The 23,390-nt window shown below is 40.4% G+C and overlaps 1 protein-coding gene across 1 annotated transcript in view; it reads right to left on the reverse strand.

Moving 5' to 3' along the window:
* Positions 1 to 23,390, reverse strand: part of MKRN2 (makorin ring finger protein 2) — a 53,284-nt gene that overhangs the window by 14,752 nt on the left and 15,142 nt on the right. Inside the window, exons 2-6 of the mRNA XM_054595808.1 lie at positions 6,994 to 7,122; positions 5,703 to 5,884; positions 4,214 to 4,512; positions 2,765 to 2,979; positions 909 to 1,019 (exon numbers count right to left, since the gene is read on the reverse strand). Of these exons, the coding sequence (XP_054451783.1) occupies positions 909 to 1,019; positions 2,765 to 2,979; positions 4,214 to 4,512; positions 5,703 to 5,884; positions 6,994 to 7,122 (936 nt within the window). The remainder of the gene's footprint in view (positions 1 to 908; positions 1,020 to 2,764; positions 2,980 to 4,213; positions 4,513 to 5,702; positions 5,885 to 6,993; positions 7,123 to 23,390) is intronic.

The raw sequence follows: 23,390 nt of genomic DNA on the forward strand, positions 1-23,390 counted from the left end.
TCCCTATTTCCACTTTTGCCTCCTCTTTTAATATATTCTCAATGAATCACCCAGAGTGATACTTTCAGAATATCAATCAATCAGTTAGTATCACTCCTCTAAATCAAAACTCCCATTCTCATCCATAAAAGATCTAGTTCATCCAATGAGCTACAGAGCCCTACACAATTTGCCCCTTGTCCTGCTTTAGTACCCCTGTTCTCGTCTCCAGTATTCTCTTCAATTTGCTCCTCTCACCCAGCCACTCTTGCTGTTCTTTGAATAAGGTAGATATGCTTCAGCCTCAGAGTGTTTGCAGTGACTATTCCCTCCATCTAGAACATTCTCTCTCACATCATCACTTGTTGTCTCATCTCCTCTAGGTCTTTCCTCAAATTTCGCCTCACTGAGGGATTCTCTGGTCTCCCACACTAAAATTGCAACCGCTTCACTTCCTGTCCCCCATTTCTGGGCATATTTCACTCTGTAGCATTTTGCTCATCATTTTTTCCCCTTATTTATCTTTTTTTTCTTTCTTCTTATTTATTTCCTTTACTAAAATGTCACCTGTATGAGGGCTGGGAGTTTGATTTGTTTCATGCTGTATCCAAAGCAACTAGAAAAGGCCTATCGTAGAGATCTTTAATTGATACCTGTTGAATGAATGAATGATCACACATGACAAGCCAACTCAGCACCAGAAATAGGATTTCTAGGAGATATTGCTCAACTAAGAGCAGTATCTACTGCACCATGGCTTTGCTCATCTCTGCATCTTCAAAGCCCAGTCTGATGCCTGTGAGAAGGAAGAAACTCTGAGTGAATGATGTTCTAGGGAGGGAAGGCGGAGGCTCTTTACAGGCACTGGCAAAGACTGAAACAAGAGCTAAGGCAGTCACCAAAATCATGCCTGAACTCAAAGCACTTACCCCATTCCCTGTTTGAAAGCTTCAATCAATTCGTTCTTTTTATTCTGATCTTCTACCCAATACACACTTGGAATTACAAACTCTGATATCACACGGCATTCCGGACAAGACCTGAAATAAGAGCCAGGTTAGTATGGAAGATTAAGTTAAGAATCCTGTGCACGCTACACCACTAAGCCCCTTGCTCAAAGGCATGGCCATTCCAGATGTTTCCTAACCAAACCATATTTACAATTAAAAACATGTTTTTCTCAACAATAAAAAGACCACCCATAAAAACGTGTTTTTCTCAACAATAAAAATGCCATCCAATTTTAAAATGGGCAAAGTATTTGAGTAGGGATTTTTCAAAACTGGCCAAAAGAGCACAGAAAAAAAAAAAAAGGCACACTATCATTAGTTGATGCACAATATTACTGATTATCAGGGAAGTAAATCAAAGCACAATAAAATATACTTCACACCTACTAAAATGGCTAAAATCAGAAATAAAGATAATGACAAGTGTTAATGGGTATATGGAGAAAATGGAATCCTCATACATTGCTGGTGGGAATGTAAAATGGTTCGGTCACTTTGGGAAACAGTCTAGTAGTTTCTTAAAATGTTAAATACAGAGTTACCATATGACCCAAAAACTCCATTCCTGGGTATCTACCCAAGAGAAATGAAAACATGTATCCACACAAAAGCCTGTACATGAATATTCATAGAAGTGCATAATGACCAAAAGGTGTAAACAATCCAATGTCCGACTGATGAAGAAACAAGGTGTGGCTATCCATACAATGCAGTATTTGGCCACAGAAAGGACTGAAGCCACATATATGCTATGACATGGTTGAACTCTGAAAATACCATGCTAAGTGAAAGATTCAACCAAACCCCAAAATGCTAAATACTGGAAGATTCCATTTATATGAAATGTCTAGAATAAACAAATTCATGGGACAGAAAGTAAATTAGTGGTAGCCACCAGGAGCCGGAAGTAGGGGATGGACAGTGACAGCAAATAGAGGCTTCTTTTTGAGATAATGAAAATGTCCTAAAATTAGATTGTAGTAATGGTTGTAAAGACTGTGAATATACTAAAAACCACTGAATTGTACACTTTTTATCTCAATAAAGCTGTTACTTTACCACACAAACGTGTGACTTTAGGCAAGTTATTTGAGCTCACCATACCTCAGTTTCCTCATCTGTAAAGAAAGGATAATCATACGGTCTCTAAGAAAAGTTTAAGTTAATATGTGTGAAGAATTTCTAAAACAGTACACAGCATGCAGTAACTTCTCAGTATTAGCCTGCTCCTCCCACCTTGTCCTACAGTAGAATGTAAGAATCCTGTGTTGTTATATGTCAGCTATATATCAATACAGCTGTGGGGGCAGCGCGGGGAGAAAAAACAGAAACAAAAAAACCCTGTGCTGGCTCCATGGAGCACATTCCCTGTATCAGACATGTGAAATGTTTTACATGCATTATTCCATTTAATCATCAAACAATTCTTAAAAAGGGCAAAAGGCAATCGGACTAAGGGCAGCTACCACTAACTGTTAGTACTGGAGTCAGAGAGGCCAGTGCCATTAATTTTCTTGCACAGATAGTCCCTACAGAGTGTCCCTCCCACACCCTGAAGCTTGGTAGGAACTGTTACCCATATTTCAAAGAAAAAGGCACTTGGGCTCAGAAAAGATAGTAATATGCTCACACATCCATGGGCCAGCACTCACCACTTTATCCTCTGCACTGAAACACCTCTGGAGGACCAGGGAGGACTTAAGAGTGGATGGAAGAAGATCCCAAACCAAACTTTCTCCCCAACTTCTACAGCTAAAACTCTTTGCTGTACTTACTTAATGATTGGGTTCTCGAACTGCTTAGCACACCTCCACTGTCGGATACAGGACAAGCAGTACGTGTGATTGCAGTTGGAGAGAATCCCAAACCTCCTCTCAGAAGCAGATGCCTTCTCGAGGATCACTTCCATGCAGATACTGCACACTTTGTCCTGACTTGCCTGGAAGGCAAAGGCCTTTTCCATCTCATGTTCGAATGTTGACATGCAGATCTGAAGTACAGAGAGGGAGGAGGGAAACATTCTTAAGTTCTGGGCTCTTGGGGAGCAGCTGCCAGTACACTGCCACAACCAAGATAAGGAAGGAACAGAGACTGTGACTGCTTTAGGCAGGGCCCAGAAATCCCTGGATTCAGAACACAAAGCTCTCTCAGACCATGAAAAAGACTTCAAGCCATGACTGGCACAGCCCCTTGCTTGCCTAGGATGATATGGTCACCTCTAATTTAGAGCTGAGACCACAAAGGTTCCAAAAGGTTAGAGGACCACTGTGTGATAACAGAGCTCATAAGAACTGGGACTCTAGTCTCCTGGCTCCTCTGGGCACCAGCTTTCCCCACTCTGATACCAGAAATAGCAAATAATCCTTAGCCTGAAATATCAGGCTGGCAGTCCAGGGGCAGAGGTAAACAGCATGACTTCTGAAGAGAACAAATTATTTAATGAATTCATGTATTCAGTAAGCAGGCAATATATAGTACTGTATAGCAGGCATAAGACTCAATGAAAAGAATACAGACATCTAGGTCCTGCCTTTGGGACCTCACGGTGGACACAGGCGTGAGATAAATCAACATGCATAGCACAAAGACCTAGACACATCTATGTGAAGAGAGAAGCTCTAGTTCTGCACTCACCTGAATACTGCCCCGAGAAGACAATGGAGGGTCACAGCCTCAACCCCCATATACTGTGAGCTCCTCCTCATGGCTTCTACAGTGCAGCTATGGCCTCCTCCCCTTCTTTCTTACTCATCTTCAGAGCCCTGAGCCAAGCACAGGGCCCACTGTGAGGCAGTGCCTCCTAAACACTGGGACCTAATGACCTGAAAGGTTCCTTCAACATTTGGCTCCTCAGATTCTTTGATCTGGGCTCCTCAAATTCTCTAGAACTCAGCCTGGCTAGATTGCAGCCACCACGATGTGTAAACATATGGAAGAAGGGTGTGCTGTGTATGTGACACACACACGGCCCTGAGCTAGATTTATTCTCTGAGCTTTGTACAGTTGTATGTTTCTGATGTCTTTCCTTTTTTCTTTATTCTAAGTAATCAAGAATTGTCAAATGACAATAGGAAAAGGGAGTTGAAAATAGGATATAAATATACCAGGTACATAATATGCAGGTATTACTGGTAGACAGATGTTTGCAGAAATATCAACAATTTTGTCATTTAGTGCGCTTCAAATTTCTCAAAATGAACTCATACAAAGGCTTGTAACTTTACCTTCTCATGAGCTTTCCTTTGCTCTGGGTCGAAGGGATGCAGGACTTGTAACCTACAGATTTCACACATGTCCCCATGCAGATAGACACAAGCATCTCCAAACCGGCACTCCCCGGCAGCTGCATAGGGGCACAGCTGCTGCTCATTGCTGTAGGAGCTGCTGGCTTCTAAGTAATTGAGGCCACTCCTGATTGCATCTAGGTAGGAATGCGGCTTCATCTCCAGGCTGCTCTGGGGATCACTCCCTCCTGGGTTACTCACACTTGGGCAAGCCTTTTCTTCAGCCATGCCAGAGAGATCTTAATAGAAAACACACAGCACACACATAAATGAAAACTAGCCCAACCATTCTGGTAAGCAGCTAGTCAAAACCTAACAGATTAAGAAACTCTGACCATAGGAATTTCACTCCTGGGAACATATAGGAAAAAACAGGCTAAGAGTTTTGGAAAAATAAAAGGATAAAAGGAACAGCATACAATGTTCATAGTGACATTAAATGAAAAATGTAATTGGCAACACAGGGAAATGGCAAAAAAAGACCACGATACATTTATACAAAAGAACACTGAAGTTCCTATTTAAAAACAGCAAGGATGGAAATATCAACACTTGGACCCATTAACACTAAAATGTATATATCTACATACATTTTTCATATATATAAGTCAAAGGAAATATAGAATATGGTCAATAGAATATAGTGGCTTCCTTTATGCCAGTAAAGTTACCTCTCATTTTAAAGTGAACCAGAATTAATGAAAATCTGGAGTGAGTCTTTAGGTCTTGAGGTCAATGTTAAATTGTCCTATGGTCCCCCCTCCTCACATGTGGAGCCCTTTCCTTCCCATCACACATACTTCTGGCCTTTTTATAAACAGAGAGGACATATTTAACTGGATCAATTATTTGCTTAGAATGGAATCTGCTTATCTTATGCAACACAATTCCGAGAACTAGAAACTCCTTCACCTGCTGAGGGCCAGCCAATAAAAAAAACTTTTATGATTTGTAGCCTTCTTCCCCAAACCCTGTTCCAGGGTAGAAACCACTCCCCAAACCCCAACACATTATTCTATTACTAAAGGTGCAACCTAAAATAGCAAATACTGGCTCAGCATGAGAACTATGTGACCTAGAGGTCAAACAATGATTCATGTTCTACATTAAAATACATAGCTTCTCAGAACTGGGCAACCACCTTATGCAGATGGCAGTTACACACTGACAAAAAAGTTACTGCTTATATTTTGCCAGAACACACTTGGGGTTCAGGTCAGCCTTGGGCACAAGTCCAAATGCATCATCCAGATACTCTGAAGCCAAACGAAGGCCATTCTCAGGACAGTTAGGGTGTCTCTACATTTGGACAGCTTGGAGGGGTTTTAGGTTAGCAGCCCCCTTGTCAAGAGAAGACCAGAAAGGAACATGAAGAACTAGACGAGAATGCTTTTCAAGAAGAGGCAACAAAAGGGTTCTGCTAACTCACTTCGGTCTCTGAGTACCAATGTTCTCTTCTCACGTTTCCCAGGCTCATGTAAGTTAGTTTTCACAATAGGTGCAGTGAGGTCAGAAGGAGGCTGAGAACTGTGGAAGCCTGGGGAGGACACACTGTGGGGCACGGAGCCCACAGCACCACCAACTGCAGCAGAGGGCCTTGTGTGATCATATCTAAACAAAACACACAGGAGATGCATTACGGACACACTACAAGTACATGTCTCCCATACTGCCCAGCCATAGAATGTCCTACTTTCTCCTCCATTTGTGGAGATGGAGAGTGAAAACAATCTTTCCCTGTATTTTAATTGCTAAAAGGCTTATCATTTAGTAAGAACAGCCTGGCAATTCAGAATGAGTGGTACATTGTAGTCTATCACTTACACTTAAGCGTCCTCGTAGGAGTTGAGTGGGATGGACACAAAGCCCCAGGCCACATAAAGAAACCCTAAAAATTTCAGACAGGTGTTGAACTGATATCTCCTGATACCCACCCAGTGTTCTTTTGGGCAGGAGTGACCACAGTGTTAATAATGTCAATGTAACAGCTGGAGGAGACCAGCCTTTCCAGGGCTGTCTCTGGGGCATCCACTGGCAAAGGCAGGGCACGGTGGGCCAACTTCCATTATCCCTTAGGCAGCCAGAGGGAGCAACGAAGGGAGCTTTGCAACCCAGGAAAGAACAAAGCAGCTTTTCACTACAAAAGGACAGGAACAGGTTTCTGTAATATTTCCCTGTTTAAAAGTTATAAAATTGTCTACAGATGTCAGCAACAAAAAGGAATACTCTATGTACATGATGTTCACTGCCGGAGTGCTCATAGCAAAAAACTGGAAGCCACTTAAATTTCTAATAGAGGCATAGCTGATAAAATGATCGGTTAAAATTATGAAACATTGTAAAAATTAGAGTTATGGATAAAATAGCATCGGAAAAGCTTATGACACGTTAAATGGGGGAAAAAATATACAATCTTACATATACTATGAGTGCAATTTTATGACTAGGGACTCCTAAGACCTGAAAAGTGTTCCTGAAAAATTAGTTTTTGGGTCTGAAATTGAGGTTTCACAATTATTTGCCATACTTTTTGTAATGTTGTCATATTATTTAAAAAAAATTACTGTTAACACTATTACAGATGTCCCTCATTTCCCACCCTTATATTGCTTTTAAATTTAAAGGTCCCCTCATCAAGACCCATGCTCTAAATGAAAGATCTGAATCCCTTATAGTATTCAGCTCAGTTTAACAGCTGGGGGCAGTAGCAGGGTTCTTGCCTGCAACGAGTTCCATAAGCACAACAGCCCTTCTGATAGTACTTGCAGATGGTAGATGGCTTGCTGTTTGCCAAGTCATGTGAGAACAGGCATTGGTTTCCTTCCCGACACACACCATGCATAAAATACCTGAAAAAACAAGCAGAGGCATTAAACTTTAGAAGAACACTGTGCTGTATAAAATCAGTGTATTTTTGAACCTAGCATACACATGTCTACTATGCATATATTATGTATCAAGTCTCTTTTTGGCACTGAAGACATATTTCCTTGATTCTAAGACAATGATTTTATTTTTTTATTCATATTTTTATTTCACTTATTGGTATTTATTTTTTAAAAGACTTTATTTTATTTTTAGACAGCAGGGAAGGGAGGGAGAAAGAGAGGGAGAGAAGCATCAATGTGTGGTTGCCTCTTGCACGCCTCCTACTGGGGACCTGGCCTGCAACCCAGGCATGTGTCCTGACTGGATCAAACTGGTGACCCTTTGGTTCACAGCCCAGTGCTCAATCCACTGAGCCATACCAGCCAGGGCTATTTATTGATATTTATTTAATTTTAGAGAGAGGGGGACGGGAGGGAGAAAGGGAGAGAAGCATCGATGTGAGAGAGAGACATCGCCTCTTGCATGTGCCCTGCCTGGGGACAAACCTGCAACCCAGTCATGCGCCCTGACTGGGTATCAAACCAGTGACCTTTAGCCTTGTGGGACGATGCCCAATCAACTGGGCAAGACTGGTCAGGGCCTAATATAATGTAGTGATTTTAGACACACAGCAACAAACTGAATCACAGTTTTTCTTGAAGAAAAATGACCCCATATATTTCTATTTCAAGATATATCCTCCTGATTTGAGATATGTTAAGATGTGTAAAATGTGCACCTCATAATTGAGGAAATACTCTCTGAAAAACTGCTTCCTTTTCTTCATGGAGCTTACAGGGTATGGTTGTAATGGAGTCAAAGAGACCTGGGCCTACGATCCAGCCCTGTAGCCTATTAGCAAGTCACAAAACGGCTTCCTTGGGCCCCGCTAACTTTATCTGTAAAATGATAATCACACTACCTACTTTACTGGATTGTGATAAGGATCAAATAAGATAATGTAGCAGCAAAAGAGATATATATATATATATATATATATATATGAATGTTTCACTGAATCCTAGCAGGTGTGGCTCAGTGGATTGGGCACTGGCCTGAGAACCAAAGGGTCACCAGTTCAATTCCCAGTGTAGGGCACATGCCTGAGTTGCAGGCCAGGTCCCCAGCAGGGGGGGTGCAAAATGCAACCACACATTGATGTTTCTCTCCCTCTAAAAATAAACAAACAAAATCCTAAAAAAACAAGTTTCACTGAGATGTCTAATTCTGGCCCTGAAGAAATAACTGGGAGGCATTCTTACTCTGTCTAGTGTAAAGACCTGGTTGAATACTCAGAGCAAATAACAGAGAGACCCCAGTGGGGCATGTCTTGGTATTAAGGGTAAACAAGTCCTAAAGTAAAGAGTATTTTAGATACACCCTATATAGGAAATAACTTATTGTCACCCAAAACACACTTTAATACTCTTTGAAGGAAGACAAAATCCAAATGCTCAAAAACACTCAAAAATATTCAGCATCCAATCAAAAATTACTAAGACATGTCAAAAAGCAGGTAAATGTGACCCAAAACCAGAAGGAACATTAGTAACAGGAAATGACAGATGACTAAATCAGCAGACAAGAACTTTAAAAACAGCTATTATAAATATGCTCATATGCTGAAGGATTCAAGGGAAAGCAGAAAATGGAAAATATAAAAAGAACTAAATGGAACGTCTAGAAATGAAAACTACAACATCTAAAATGAAAATTATACTGGATGGGCTTAACAGTAGATTAGGTACTACAAAAAAAAATCTCAGAAAGCTTGAAGACATAGCAATAAAACTATCCAAACCAAAGCACAAAGAGGAAGAAAGAAAAATTTTTGCCTCTAGCAATGAAGAAGTATGGAACTTACCCTCCAATGTAAAAGCTAGGAATCAGAACAAAAAACATCAACCAACAACTGCTTTCAGACATGGACAAAAGGCACCATAATTCTGGACCCTGGTACAGGGAGGGGACCCCCAAGTAAAGAACAGTAATTTTGCTGAGATGAAGAGACAGACTTTGGAGTTCAAGGAGGCTGAGAGAAGCTTTTTGAAGAGCCTGTAAATAGAATCACACATACATGATTAACTGACTGCTGATAAAGGTGGTAGGTGGGGGTGGCGAGAACAGTCTTTTCAACAAATCATCCTAGGATGTTTGCTGCCTGCCCTCCATGGCCCTGGTGGCTGTGTGACAGTTTGTCTTCTGCTGTGGTATGTATAGGAAGGACTCAGGGAGACTTAGAAACCTAAAAATGGAGTCAGTGGTCTTTGAGGGTGTGGCTATGAACGTCACTCTAGAGGAGTAGGCTTTATTGGATCTTTCATGGAAGGAACTCTATAGAGATGTTATGGGAGAAACCTTCAGGAACCTAGCCTCAATAAGAGAAAAACAAAACAAACTCAAACAAACAGGAAGATCATGACATTGAATTACAGTACAAAAGCCAGGGGTGATTATTAAGAAATCATATGGTAGAGAGAATCGATGACAGGAAAGAGGGTAGTCAGTAAAAGAAAGTTTTAGCCTAATTCCAAATCTCAACCTGAACAAGAAAACTCTTCTGAAGTAAAAGCTATGGGAATATAGCATGTGAAAAAACCTTTATGCATCGTTCATCCCATAATATGCACATCAGATGTGAAACTGGACACAGGCCATATGAATGGCAGAATTATGGACAGAAGCCATATAAAAGCAACATATGTGGGAGAGCCTTCCTTCTGTTATCTCTAGTGTTTTGAAAAACATGGAAGAAATCACAATGGAGAGAAAACCTAGAAATGTAAGGAATGTGGAAAAACCTTTAGTTCTTCAATGCCACTTAAATAACATGAAAGAATCCAAACTGGAGAAAAATTCTATCAATGTAAATGATGTGGTAAAGCCTATAGATACCATCAAAGTTTCCTAACACTTGAAAGAACTTACACAGGAGAGAAACCCTATGAATGTAAGAAGTGTGGTGAAACTTTCAGTTCTCATCTAGGTTTCCGATCACATGAAAGAACTAACACTGGAGAGAAGCCTTCATATGTTACCAAAAATTTCAAAAACAGAAAAGAAAATTCACCAGAGAAAGCCTATAAATACAAAGAATGTGGAAAAGTCTCCAGGTGTTATGGAAATTTTCAAAGACATGAAGAAATCACTATGAATGTAAATAATGTGTGATAGCCTACAGACAGTGTAGTACCTTACAAAGACACAGAAGGACTCACAATGGAGAGAAACTCCATGAATGTGGTAAAGCTTACAGAGATCACAGTTCCTTAAAAACACACAAAATAATTCATACTGAAAAGAAACCTTATGAATGTAAGGAACGTGGGGAAGGCTTCAGATATTATCACAGTTTTCAAACATATGAATCACAGTGGAAAAAAACGTATAAATAAAAACAATGTAATGAAGCATTTAGCTAGCCTAGTGATCTTCAAAAACCTGAAAGAAATCCCACTGGAGAAAAACTGAATGTAGACAATTTGGTAAAGCCTACAGAGATCCCAGTTCCTTACAAACACGTGAAATAACTCATTTTGGAGAGAAACCCTATAAATGTAAAATATGTGGAAGAGCTTTCACTTATCACACTTTTCAAAGACATGTGACAATGCACACTGGAAAGAAATCATATAACATTGCAGAATTTGGGAAAGGCTTCAGTTACCCCAGCTTATTTCCAATACATGAAAGGGCTCACTGGGTAAAATCTCTTAAATGTAAACAATTTGAATTGGCCCACACCATTATATGCGAAGACTCCCATGGAAAAGAAATAGAAACAAAAGTAATGTGAGAATGCCTGACAGAAATTAATCCATGTAAATAATGTACCAGAACACTTACAGCCTGAAAGAGTTATTACTGTTGTAAATATGTTGTGATATATTGTGTTTACTGAACTCTGTTTATAAGTACATCATTGGACTGTGGATTTCTACGAATTACTTTCAGAAATGAATATTCATGTGAGATATTTCTGAGAATTGCCTTTCAACAATAGTATATAAGATTAATACTGTTTTTTCCTTAAAACGTTTAATATATTTTCTCTCCATTTTGAAGCTTGTTAGATCCATGGCTAAACTGAAGTATATTTTTTTAATATAAAGTTAGGGTAAGTATCTTTTTTATAATGTTTTATTTGTTTTGTGTTAAGGGGCTATATTAAAATAACAGTAGTATTTGAATTTTCCTAGTGACTTTGTGGCAGTCTTTTATATCCCTCGTCCACTATAAACAGGATGGGGCAAAAGTAGGTTTACAGTTGTGAGTATGTGAAACACAGAGTGTATTATTGTATTATTATTTATTAATTTTGGCATTATTTTCCACACAAACAACTGTAAATCTACTTCCACCCCACCTTGTGTATCTTTCCAGATTTTTAAAAAAGACTTTATTTATTTTTAGAGAGAGGGGAAGAGAGGAAAAAGACGGGGAGAGAAACATCAATGTGTGGTTGCCTCTAGCATGCCTCCTACTGGGGACCTGGCTTGCAACCCAGGCATGTGCCCTGAGTGGGAATTGAACCTATGACCCTTTGGTTCATAGGCCGGCACTCAATCCACTGAACCACACCAGCCAGGGCTCTTTACAGATTTTTAAATGCTGGTATTTATGTGTATACAAATACTTTATTTTTACCAAAATGAAAGCATATTGTGCTTTAAAAACATTTTAAATGTGGCAAAAATACACACAACATAAATTTATCATCTTATCCATTTTTAAGTGTATGGTTCAAATAGCATTAAGCATATTCACACTGTTGTACAATCACCACCACCATCCACCTCCAGAATTTTCTTTTTCCCCAACTGAAACTGTATCTACTAAACACTAACTCCCTCCCCTCCCCCAGCCCCTGAAAACCACCATTCTTTCTATCACTATGGTTTGAGGTTTTAGGGACTTCATGTAAGTGGAATCATACAGCATTTGTCTTTTTATGACTGGCTTATTCCACATAGCATGAAGTCCTCAAGATTCATCCATGTTATAGCATGCATCAGAATTTCCTTCCTTTTCAAGGTGCAATAGTATCTCATTGTGTGAATAGACAATTTGTCTATTCATTCATTCATTTATGGACACTTGGGTTGTTTCCAATTTTTGGCTATTGGGGATAATGCTGCTATGGGTATGGGTGTACAAATACTTGAGTATTTGAGTTCTCTTGTGTTCACTTCTTTTGTATATATGCCCAAAAGTGTAACTGCTGGAGCATATGATGATTCTATTTTTAATTTTTTGAGGAACTGCCATACTGTTTTCCATAGCAATTGTACCATTTTACTACACTGTATAACAGAGGCAATCCCTGATGGTAAGGTTTATGGTATTTTCATGTTCTTATTTTTGCTGATCTGTACTTTCTCACACTTTTACCATGAATACACATTGATTTTATAATAATAAGTGGTTGTTTTAGTCTTATCTATTTTAAATATTTATTGATTCCAGAGTTGGGGCAGAGAAACACAGATGTGAGAGGAACACTGAGCGGTTGCTTCCTGCATGGGTCTCAATGTGAGATCAAACCCGCAACCCAGGTATGTGCCCCAACTGGCAATTGAATCTGTCACCTTTCAGAGCATAGGAAGATGCTCCCATCAACTAAGCCACATTGGATGGGCAAGTCTTAAAAAATTATAGCCCTGGTTGGTGTGGCTCAATGGATTGAGTGCCGGCCTGCAACCTGAAAGGTCACCGGTTCGATTTCTAGTCAGGGCACATGCCTGGGTTGTGGGCCAGGTCCTCAACTGGGGGGCATGTGAGAGGCACTGACCATCTCTCTCACACTTTGATACGTATCTCCCTCTCTTCCCCTCTCTCTAGAAATAAATAAATAAAATCTTTATATAAAAAATTATAAATACCACCTAATACTGGTGAGGGTATGGTTAAAAAAAAATACATCTAAAATGCTTGGTACAGTACCTATTACACAGCAGTTGCCCCCGAAAGTTCAGGTCTTATTAAAGTCCAGTGAAGAACACTGACAAACTGACACCCACCAGAGCAGTTAATGACATGTAAGCAGAGTGCTGAGAGGCAACAGGACTAATGTCACAGTGGACGTCATGTCCAAGCTGAGTCTGCAAAATGGAGGGGGTGTCAGAGGATGAGAGAATGTGACGGGAGAGAGGACAAGAAAAAAGGCAGGGAAGGAAGCTGTGGTGAGGCGGTGAGGAGAGGCCTGCTGAGAAATGAGACTGGAGTATCATTACCCTAATTGTGCTCCAGGAAACCTCAGTATTAGCTGTGTGGACTCAAGATGAGATAAAGCTCAGTCTGGTCTTTCTCAGAGATTTAAAACAGAGAGTAGGAGAGGAAAGGTTATGAGTGTCCTGTTGTAAAGAAAACTCTTTACTTTTATTAAATACACCCCTTCCCAGGCTTTTTTCAGAAAAAGCCACTTGAGTTATAAAGTGGAAGGACAGATTAGAGAGGGACGAAAAATGAAGGTGAAAAGCCTATTCGGAGGTTGCTTTGTAAAGAAGCTTTATCTGTGAACTGTATTTTAACTTATTTTAAAAAAATATTATGGGAAACTTCAATTATATACAAAAGTAAACAGCATGGTAGAAGGTACTCTCAACATGTACCGGCACCGGCTCTTACATTATCAACTCACGGCCAATCTCCTTTGACCACTCCCCCCATATGATTTTGACAATTTTTCTTTTTTATAAGGGGGATAACTGACATATCCTTTGAATGAAGACCTTTGGACAAGAAGTCCCCCCGCCCTGGAGTATATTAGGAGAAATATACAAAAAGCGAATACAAAAGATCTGATGAACAGTACTATCATACTCTGGCACCTTCACTTCTTTACCATCTCATTAATCCTCATGATACTGAGGAGTATTATTACTACACTCATGATGCAAATAGAAGAGCTGAAGTTCAGAAAGGTATAATAACTTACAGAAGATCTAACTGCTAGGTAGCAGACCCCAACTCTGGTCTTCCCAGATAGCCCTGACCTCTTCCCACCAAAACTGACTCTCCTGTCACTCTGCCTTGTCTATAATGTGTCTGCTGTGTAAAACACTGCACCTCCGCTTTCACTGCACTAAACTGTTATAATCCACCTTTCTTCATTAGCGAGTCCTCACTGGCCCAAGAAGCATTCTCACCCCTCCAGCCCAGTGTGCTTTCCCTCCTCCAACCCCAGAGACTCACTGGTGGCAGCCATGGTATGCAGCTTCCCGTTCTGGGGCTCCTGAACCAAGAGAGCTAGTGCTCTTGAACAGTCAGGAACATCTGGTCACTAACAAAGAATGTGTGGGAATAACAGAAGGTTCAGCTGGAACATCACTAAATGCCACTAAATATAGAAAGCCCAAACCTAACCATTATATGGTGCTACGAGGAACTGGAGAAAGGACTGACAACAGAAGGCAGGGGACAGTTTCTAGGGAAGGCCAGGAGGATCTAAGAGGCCCAGATTGCCCTTTCCAGAGAAAGGGTGCTGCAAGAGGACACAAGTGACAATTCATGCTGCACATCAGTACTAGAACAGGGATGGGAGGCTGCCTCAGCTATAAGATTTCAAGACTTTGCATCCCTCCTTGTTAAGCAAGCATACTTCTAACTTTCTTCACCTGTTCATCTCCCCCAAAGTAGAGGAAGCATTGACTAGGACCTGACAATTTCTCTTCTTCCAGGAAAATTATAAAAGGGTATTCTAGTTTTTATGACAGTCTCTCCTGAATTTGGCTGGCACGAGCTACCTCTAAGTACATCAACAGAATCAAATTTCTGAGCCTACAGAGATGAGAACTGGACCTTGTGACTAAAGTGACTATATTGAGGTGATGCCCTGAAGTCTTTTCTAGATGATCAGCTAGGCTTTTCCCACGCAATACTCCCGTGGGGGTCTTCCTCTCAATCAGAGCCTGAACATTAACTTGCTGTAAGTCTGCTGTAGGTAAAGAGAGAGAGGGAACGGGGGACAAAAGAGGAAGGAAAGGACACAGAGTCTGACAAACTAAGGGTATTCTTTTTTAAAAACCTAAAAGAAGTCTGGTCAAGATGGCAGAGTAGGTAAATGCTGTGATTGCCTCCTCCCATGACTTCATCAGAATTACAACTAAATTATGGAACAACCATCATTGAACACTACCTGAAGAGTAGGTAAACAGAAGTCCTATAACTAAGGACATACAGAAGAAGCCACGGTGAGACTGACAGAAGGGGTGGAGACGCAGAACAGAGAGATCACACACCGATGGTGTGGTAATTAAGTACTGGGAGGGATATCTTGACTGTGGAGGCCCCCCAGAGGAACAAGGGGTCAAAGCCCCATATAGGGCTCCCCAAGCTGGGACACCAGGGCCAAGAAGAGGTGTTCCCATAACATCTGGCTTTGAAAACCAGCAGATATTGTGTCCAAGGGCGACAGAGGGCTGCTGGAAATATAGGAGCTCCTTATAAGGGGTCCGTCCAACTGACTCACTCATTCATTCAAAAAAAAGTACCAGTACTGGGGTGGCAGCTTGAAAAAAACACCAGGGACAGAAGAGGACAAACTAGACAGACTAGCCTCAGGGCGAGGACGGGAGGAGCAGGGGTCAGGATAGCTCTCTCCCTGATGGAAGGGCTGGCAGGCACCATTGTTCCTTTGTTAAAGTCTCCTCCCACCCAGTCAGGTTCCAAATCTGAGGTCTTTATTAACCTGGCTAGCACTGTTTGCCCTACCCTAGTGATGCCCTGAGACCCTGACCCACTCAACTCACTCACCCAGCCCCAGCCACTTCTAGAATCTTTTCCAAAAGTAGCCTGCCTGAACTTGTACTGTGGACTTTCTTAAAACCTCTCAAAGGTCCACAAACCCAAACAAGCAGCAGTTGGCCTTGGTGTGGTCTGTACATCTTACTAAGCAGCCCTAAGCCCAGCACAAGTGGCGAATGACTCAACCTGCACTGTAATTCCATCAGAGTGCCCCAAACTTGGCATAAAAGGTGGCCAGTCTTGGCTTGAACATGCTACAACTAAGTGGCCACAAGCCTGGCACAAATGATGCTTGGTCTTGAGGTGGGATAGTTAGATGTTAGGACAATTTTTCTGACAAGTGGGGAAAATGGAAACTGAGAAAGACAGACAATTGGGGCCAAACAATTTGAGTAACTTACAGCCAGCTAGTAAACTGCACTATCTCATCTTTCCTAACCAAGGACTCTTGAGACTCAATGGCTTACACCTCTCCTCCCTAACCAGAGCGTAAATAGCTTAAATCACCCTGATCAGGGAGACAGGTAACAGAGACACAACTAGTGCCGCCTGTGCCAGCCAAATCCAAGGACAGATGAAGGGAATAAGTAACAAAAAACGCAATCAGAACTACATAAATACGAGAGAGGTAAAGTTGATCAAAAAATGACCCTGGTCCCTCCATGCACTCATTTTGGCACATCAGCATATTAAAGGACAAACCTGGAGTTTTTGCTGAGTCCCTCCCCTAGGACTTTCCCTAGGACCCCTGTCTTTAGAAAACAGGTAAGAACACTCAAAAGGAACACACTCTCCTTGGAATATATCTGCTCCCTTCATTCTCCTGGGCATTAACTTTTATTTTCTTCCTCCTGACCTTTTTTTTTAAATATATACTTTATTGATTATGCTATTACAGTTGTCCCTTATTTTTCTCCCCTTTTTTCCCCTTCCCTCCTGCACCACCCCTCTGCCCAGCATTTGCCCCCGCTTCCCTTAGTTTATGTCCATGGGTCATACGTATAAGTTCTTTGGCATCTCCATTTCCTATACTACTCTTAACCTCCCTCTGCCTATTTTGCACCTGCTATTGATGTTGCTTAGCCCCTGTACCTTTTCTCCCATTCTTCCCCCTCCCTCTCCCCTCTGTTTTACTGTTCACAGTTTTTGATCTTTTCCTCAGATAAGTCCCTTTAACATTTCATATAATAAGGGCTTGGTGATGATGAACTGCTTTAACTTGACTTTATCTGCGAAGTACTTTATCTGCCCTTCCATTCTAAATGACAGCTTTGCTGGATGGAGTAATCTTGGATGTAGGCCCTTGTCTTTCATGACTTTGAAAACTTCTTGCCAGCCCCTTCTCGCTTGTAAGGTTTCTTTGGAGAAATCAGCTGATAGTCTTATGGGAACTCCTTTGCAGGCAACTGTCTCCTTTTCTCTTGCTGCTTTTAAGATTCTCTCCTTATCTTTAATCTTGGGTAACTTAATTATGATGTGCCTTGGTGTGTGCTTCCTTGGGTCCAACTTCTTGGGACTCTGTGAGCTTCCTGGATCTCCTGGAAGTCTATTTCCTTGGCCATGTTGGGGAAGGTCTCCTTCATTATTTTTCCAGATAAGTTTTCAATTTCTTGCTCTTCCTCTTCTCCTTCTGGCACTCCTATGATTCGGATATTGGAGCGTTTAAAGATGTCCCAGTGGTTCCTAAGCCTCTCCTCATGTTTTTGAATTCTTGTTTCTTCATTCTGTTCTGGTTGAATATCTCTTCCTTCTGCTCCCAATTGTTGATTTGAGTCCCAGTTTCCTTCCCTTTACTGTTGGTTCCTTGTATATCTTTATTTCACTTTACATAACCTTCGCTTTTTCCTCCATTTTACGACCGTATTCAGCCAATTCAGGGAGCATCCAGATTACCAGTGTTTTGAACTGTGCATCTGATAGGTTGGCTATCTGTTCACTGCTTAGTTCTATTTTTGGAGCTTTGATCTGTCCTTTCATTTGGGCCTTAGTTCTTTGTCTCAGCATGCCTGTTACATTGGAAGGGGCAGAGCCTTAGGTATTCACCAGGGCAGGGCCACCTAGGTCGCTGAGTTGTCACGCTGTACGTGGGAGAGGGGTCTGAGAGGGAACAATGCCTCTTGCTTGGCCCTCGGCCGGCTTTCAGTCACTTCCCCCGCTACCCACAAGCAAATTGGGCCCTCCTGGGGCTGAGTCTCAGGTGGGTGGGTTTGTGTACTTCCTAGGAACCCGTGGGTCTCTCCAATGAACTCTCCTGTGAGGCTGGGAGTTTCTCCTGATGTCACATACCCCACAAGTTTTTACAGCCAAAGGTTTTTGAGGCTTTCTTTTCCCGCACTGGAACCCTGGATTGGGTGGTCTGTCTCACTCCCCCTCTGTTCCTCCCAGTTTATCTGCATGCCAATGTGGGGCTGCCCAGTCCTCCGGCCGCTGCCTTGCCTGTCTGGTCCTCACACACCTCCTTTCCTCGCAACCTCTCTGCCCCCACTGCCTGTCTCCACCCTCCTACTGGTCTGGATGAATGTTTCTTTTTTTAGCTCCTTGGTTGTCGGACTTCCACACAGTTTGATTTTCGGGCTGTTCTGGATTATTTTTTGTCTTTAAATTTGTTGTCCTTCTGTTGGTTATGCGAGGAGGCAAAGTATATCTACCTTGGCTGGAAGTCAAGCTTTATTTATTTACTTTCAGAGAGAGGGGAAGAGAAGGGGGGGGCAAGAGAGAGAGAGACATCAGTGTGTGTGTGAAAGATAAATCAGTCAGTTGCCTCTCACATGCCCCCAAACCACGGACCTGGCCCATGGCTGGGGGACCTGGGCTGTAAGCCAAATATGTGCCCTGACTGGGAATCCAACCGGCAACCTTTGTGTTTGAAGCTGGGCACTCAATCCACTGCGCTACACCAGCGAGAGGTATTTTTAATCTTTACTGTATTTTTTTTGCATTGCCATTTAGTTCCCTTACACCCCTGCCCCTGCTAGCAATCACCACACTGTTGTCCATGTCCATGAGTCCTTTTGCCTTTTTGCTTAATCCCTCCAACCATTAGCCTCCCCCCACACCAATTAGCTGTCACACTGCTCTCTATCTATGAGTCTGTCCCCATTTTCTTTGTTAGTTCAGTTCATTCATTAGATTCCACATATGAGTGAAATCATACGGTATTTTTCTTTCTCTGACTGGCTTATTTCACTTAGCATAATATTCTTTAGGTACATCAATACTGTTTTTAAGGGTAAAATATTCTTTTTTACAGCCAAGTAGTATTCCATTGTGTAAATGTCCCTTAGTTATTTTATTCATTCATCTACTGATGGACACTTGGGCTGCTTCCATGTCTTGACAGTTGTAAATAACACTGCAATCAACATACGGGTGCTTATGTTCTTTCAAATTAGTGTTTTATGTTCCTTTAGACATATTCCCAGAAGTGGAATCGCTGGGTCAAAAAGCAGATCCATTTTTAATATTTTGAGGTATTTCCATACTGCTTTCCACAGTAGCTGCACCAGTCTGCTTCCCCGCCAACAATGCAAAAGGGTTCCCCTTTCTCCAGATCCTCATCAGCACCTGTTGTTTGTTGATTTATAGATGACAGCCATTCTGACAGATGTGAGGTGGTATCACGTTGAGGCTTTCATTTGCATTTCTCTGATGATTAGTGACGTTGAGCATTTTTTCATGTCTGTTGATCCTCTGTATGTCCTCTTTAGAGAAGTGTCTATTCACATCCTTTGCCCATTTTTTAATTGAGTTGTTTGGTTTTTTGGTGTTGAGTTTTGTAAGTACTTTATAAATTCTGGATATTAACCCCATATCAATTGTATTGGTGAATATGTTCTCCCATTCTGTGGGTTGTCTTTTATTTTGTTGAATTCCTTTGCTGTGCAGAAACTTTTTAGTTTGATGTGGTACCATTTGTTTATTTTTTCTTTTGTTTCCCTTGCTTGGGGAGATATAGCAGATAAAATATTGCTGCGAGCAATGTCTAAGATTTTGCTGCCTATGTTTTCTCCCAGGATTTTTATGCTTTCGAGTCTAACATTTAAGTCTTTGGTCCACTTTGAATTTATTCTTGTGTGTGCTGTAAGAAGGTGATCAAGTTTCATTTTTCTGCAGTGTCTGTCCAATTTTCCCAATGCCATCTATTGAATAAACTATCTTTAACCCATTATATGTACTTGCTTCTTCTGTCGCGTATTAATTGACTATAAAGGTGTGTATTTATTTTTGGGCTCTCTGTTCTGTTCTTTTGATCCATGTGTCTGTTCTTATGCCAGTACCAGGCTATTTTGATTACTATGGCCTTGTATTATAGTTTGATATTAGGTAGCATGATTTCTCCAACTTTATTCATCTTTCTCAAGATCGCTGTTGCTATGTGGGGCCTTTGTCATTCCATGTAAGTTTTTGAAATATTTGTTCTAGTTCTGTATAGGAATTGTGTTGAATCTGCATATTGCTTTGGGTAGTATGGACATTTTAATGATATTAAGTCTCCCTGTTAGTGAATGCGGTATGTACTTCCACTTATTTGTATCTTCTTCAGTTTCTTTCTTCATTTTTATTTTCTGAGTACAGACTTTTTACATCCTTGGTTAGATTTATTCCTAGATATTTTATTCTTTTTTAAGAACTTGTGATTGGGTTGTTTTCTTAATTTCTTTTTCTGTTCATTTTTGGTGTATAAAAATGGAACTGATTTCTGGAGATTAATTTTGTATCCTGCTACTTTGCTGAATTCACTTACCAGTTTTAGTAGTTTCTTGGTGGGATCGTTGGGGTTCTCTAGATACAAAATCATGTCATCTGCAAATAATGACAGTTTTACTACTTCCTTTCATATTTGTATGCTTTTTATTTCTTGTCTGATTGCAGTACATCGGACTTCCAGTACTACATTGAATAAGTGAAAGCAGACATCCCTGTCTTGTTCCTGATCTTAAGGGGAATGCTTGTAGTTTTTGCCTGTTGAGTATGATGCTGGCAGTGGGTTTGTGATTTATGGCCTTTATTATGTTTATGTATATTCCCTCTGTTCCCACTTTGCTGAGAGTTTTTATCATAAATGGGTGCTGTATTTCATCAAATGCTTTTTCTGCACATATTGATATGATCAGGTTTTTATCCTTCACTTTTTTTAGGTTGTTAATCACATTTATTGATTTGTGAATATTGTACCAACTGTACATTCTCGGAATAAATCCCACTTGATCACAATGTATGATCTTATTGATGCATTGCTCTACTCAGTTTGCTAATATTTTGTTGAGGATTTTAGCATCTATGTTCATCAGGGATATTGGCCTCTAATATTCTTTCTTTGTAGTGTCTTCACCTGGTTTTGGAATTGAGATAATGGTGATCTCGTAAAATGAATTTGAGAGCCTTCCCTCCTCTTGAGTGCTATCAAATAGTTTGAGAAGGAAAGGTTTTAGTTCTTCTCAGAATGTTTAGTAAAATTTACTTGTGAACCCATCTGGTCCAGGGCTTTTGTTTTTTTGGGAGTTCTTTGATTACTGTTTCAGTTTACTAGGTGTAATCTGTCTATTCAGATTCTCTGATTCTTTCTGATGTAGTTTTGGAAGGTTGTTTCTAGGAATTTATCTCTTTCTAAGGTTGTCCACTTTGTTGGCATATAGTTGTTCATAATATTTTCTTACAATTCTTTGTATTTCTTTGGTGTGAGCTGTTATTTCTCCTCTCATTTCTGATTTTATTTATTTGGGTCCTCTCTCTTTTTTTCTTAATGAGTCTGGTTAAAGATTTGTCAATCTTGTTTATATTTTCAAGAATCTAGCTCTTGTATTAATTGATCTTTTGTATCATTTTTATAGACTCTTAATTTGTTTCTGTTTGGATCTTCATTATTTCCTTCCTTCTATTCACTTTGGGCTTTGTTTCTTGTCCTTTTTCATGTTTCTTTAAGTGTAAAGTTAGATTGTTTATTTGAGACTTTTCTTGTTTTTTGATCTAGGCCTGTACTGCCATGAATTTCCTTCTTAGGATTGCTTTCCCAGTGTCCCACAGATTATGGATTGCCGGGTCCTCATTTTCATTTGTTTCAAGGTATCTTTGGATTTCTTCCTGGATCTCATTGTTGACCCATTCGTTATATAATAACATGTTATTTAGCTTCCATGTCTTTGCATGTTTTTCAGCATTCTTGTGATTGATTTCTAGTTTTATAGCATTGTGATCAGAGAAGATGCTTGATATGATTTCAGTCTTTGTAAATTTATTGATTTGTTTTGTGTCATGACATGTGGCCTGTCCTAGAAAATGTTCCATGTGCACTTAAACATGAGGTGCTTTGCTTTGCGGTGAAATGCTCCTTTGGGGTGAAATGCTCTGAAGATATCAATTAAGTCCATTTGATATAGTGTGTCATTTAAGGCCCCTGTCTCCTTGTTGATTTTCTGCCTGAAAGAGCTGTCCACTGAAGTCAATGGGATGTTAAAATCCCCGACTATGACCATATTTCTGTTGATTTCTCCTTCATGTCCATCAAGATTTGCTTCACATATTAGGTGCTCCTATTGGGTGCATAAATGTTTACTGGGGTTATATCATCTCTTTGGATCGGTTTCTTTATCGTTATATAATATCCTTCTTTGTCTCTTACTGTAGCCTTGATTTTAAAGTCTATTTTGTTGCATATAAGTATTGCTACCCTAGCTTTTTTTTTCCCATTTGCATGAAATATCTTTTTCCATCCCTTTACGTTTTAGTCTGTGTGTATCTTTCGATCTGAGATGGACCTATTGAAGGCAGCATGTATATGGGTCTTGTTTTCTTATCCATCTAGCTACCCTATGACTTTTGGTTGGACCATTTAAGCCATTTACATTTAAGGTGATTATTGATAGATACATATGTAGTGCCATTTTATTGTTACACTCTTTTTTTCTGTTGTTTTTCTTTTTTCTTCTTTCTAAAACAAGCCCTTCAATGTTTGTTGCAGTACTGGTTTGGTGTTAACAAAATCCTTTAGCTTTTTCTTGTCTGGGAAGCCCCTTACTTCTCCTTCGATTTTAAAAGATAGCCTTGTTGGATAAAGGAGGCTTGGTTGTAGGTCCTTGCTTTTCATCACCTTGAATATTTCACACCACTCACTTCTGTCCTGAAATATTTCTATTGAGTAATCAGATGTCAGTCTAATTGTTGGTCCCTCTTAGGTAACTACCTGCTTTTCTCTTGCGGCTCTTAGGATTCTCTCCTTATCTTTAGGCCTTGTCATTTTAATTATGTTATGTCTCAGTGTAGGCCTCTTTGGGTCCAAGTTGTTTGGGACTCTGAGCTTCCTGGACTTGAGTGCCTTTTTCCTTCACCACATCAGGGAAGTTTTTGGTCACTATTTCTTCAAATACACTCTCAATCTCTTGTTTGTTGCTCTCTTCTCCTTCTAGTAGTCCCACGATTCAGTAGTTGTTACGCTTCATGTTGTCCAAAATGTTTCTTAAGCTTTCTTTATTTTTTTTTTCTGTTTGTTTGTATTTCTTATTGTTGC

This window comes from Pteronotus mesoamericanus, unplaced genomic scaffold (genome assembly GCF_021234165.1).
Source record: "Pteronotus mesoamericanus isolate MK-2021 breed Mesoamerican mustached bat unplaced genomic scaffold, CSHL_Meso_final scaffold_54, whole genome shotgun sequence".
Taxonomy (NCBI): domain Eukaryota; kingdom Metazoa; phylum Chordata; class Mammalia; order Chiroptera; family Mormoopidae; genus Pteronotus; species Pteronotus mesoamericanus.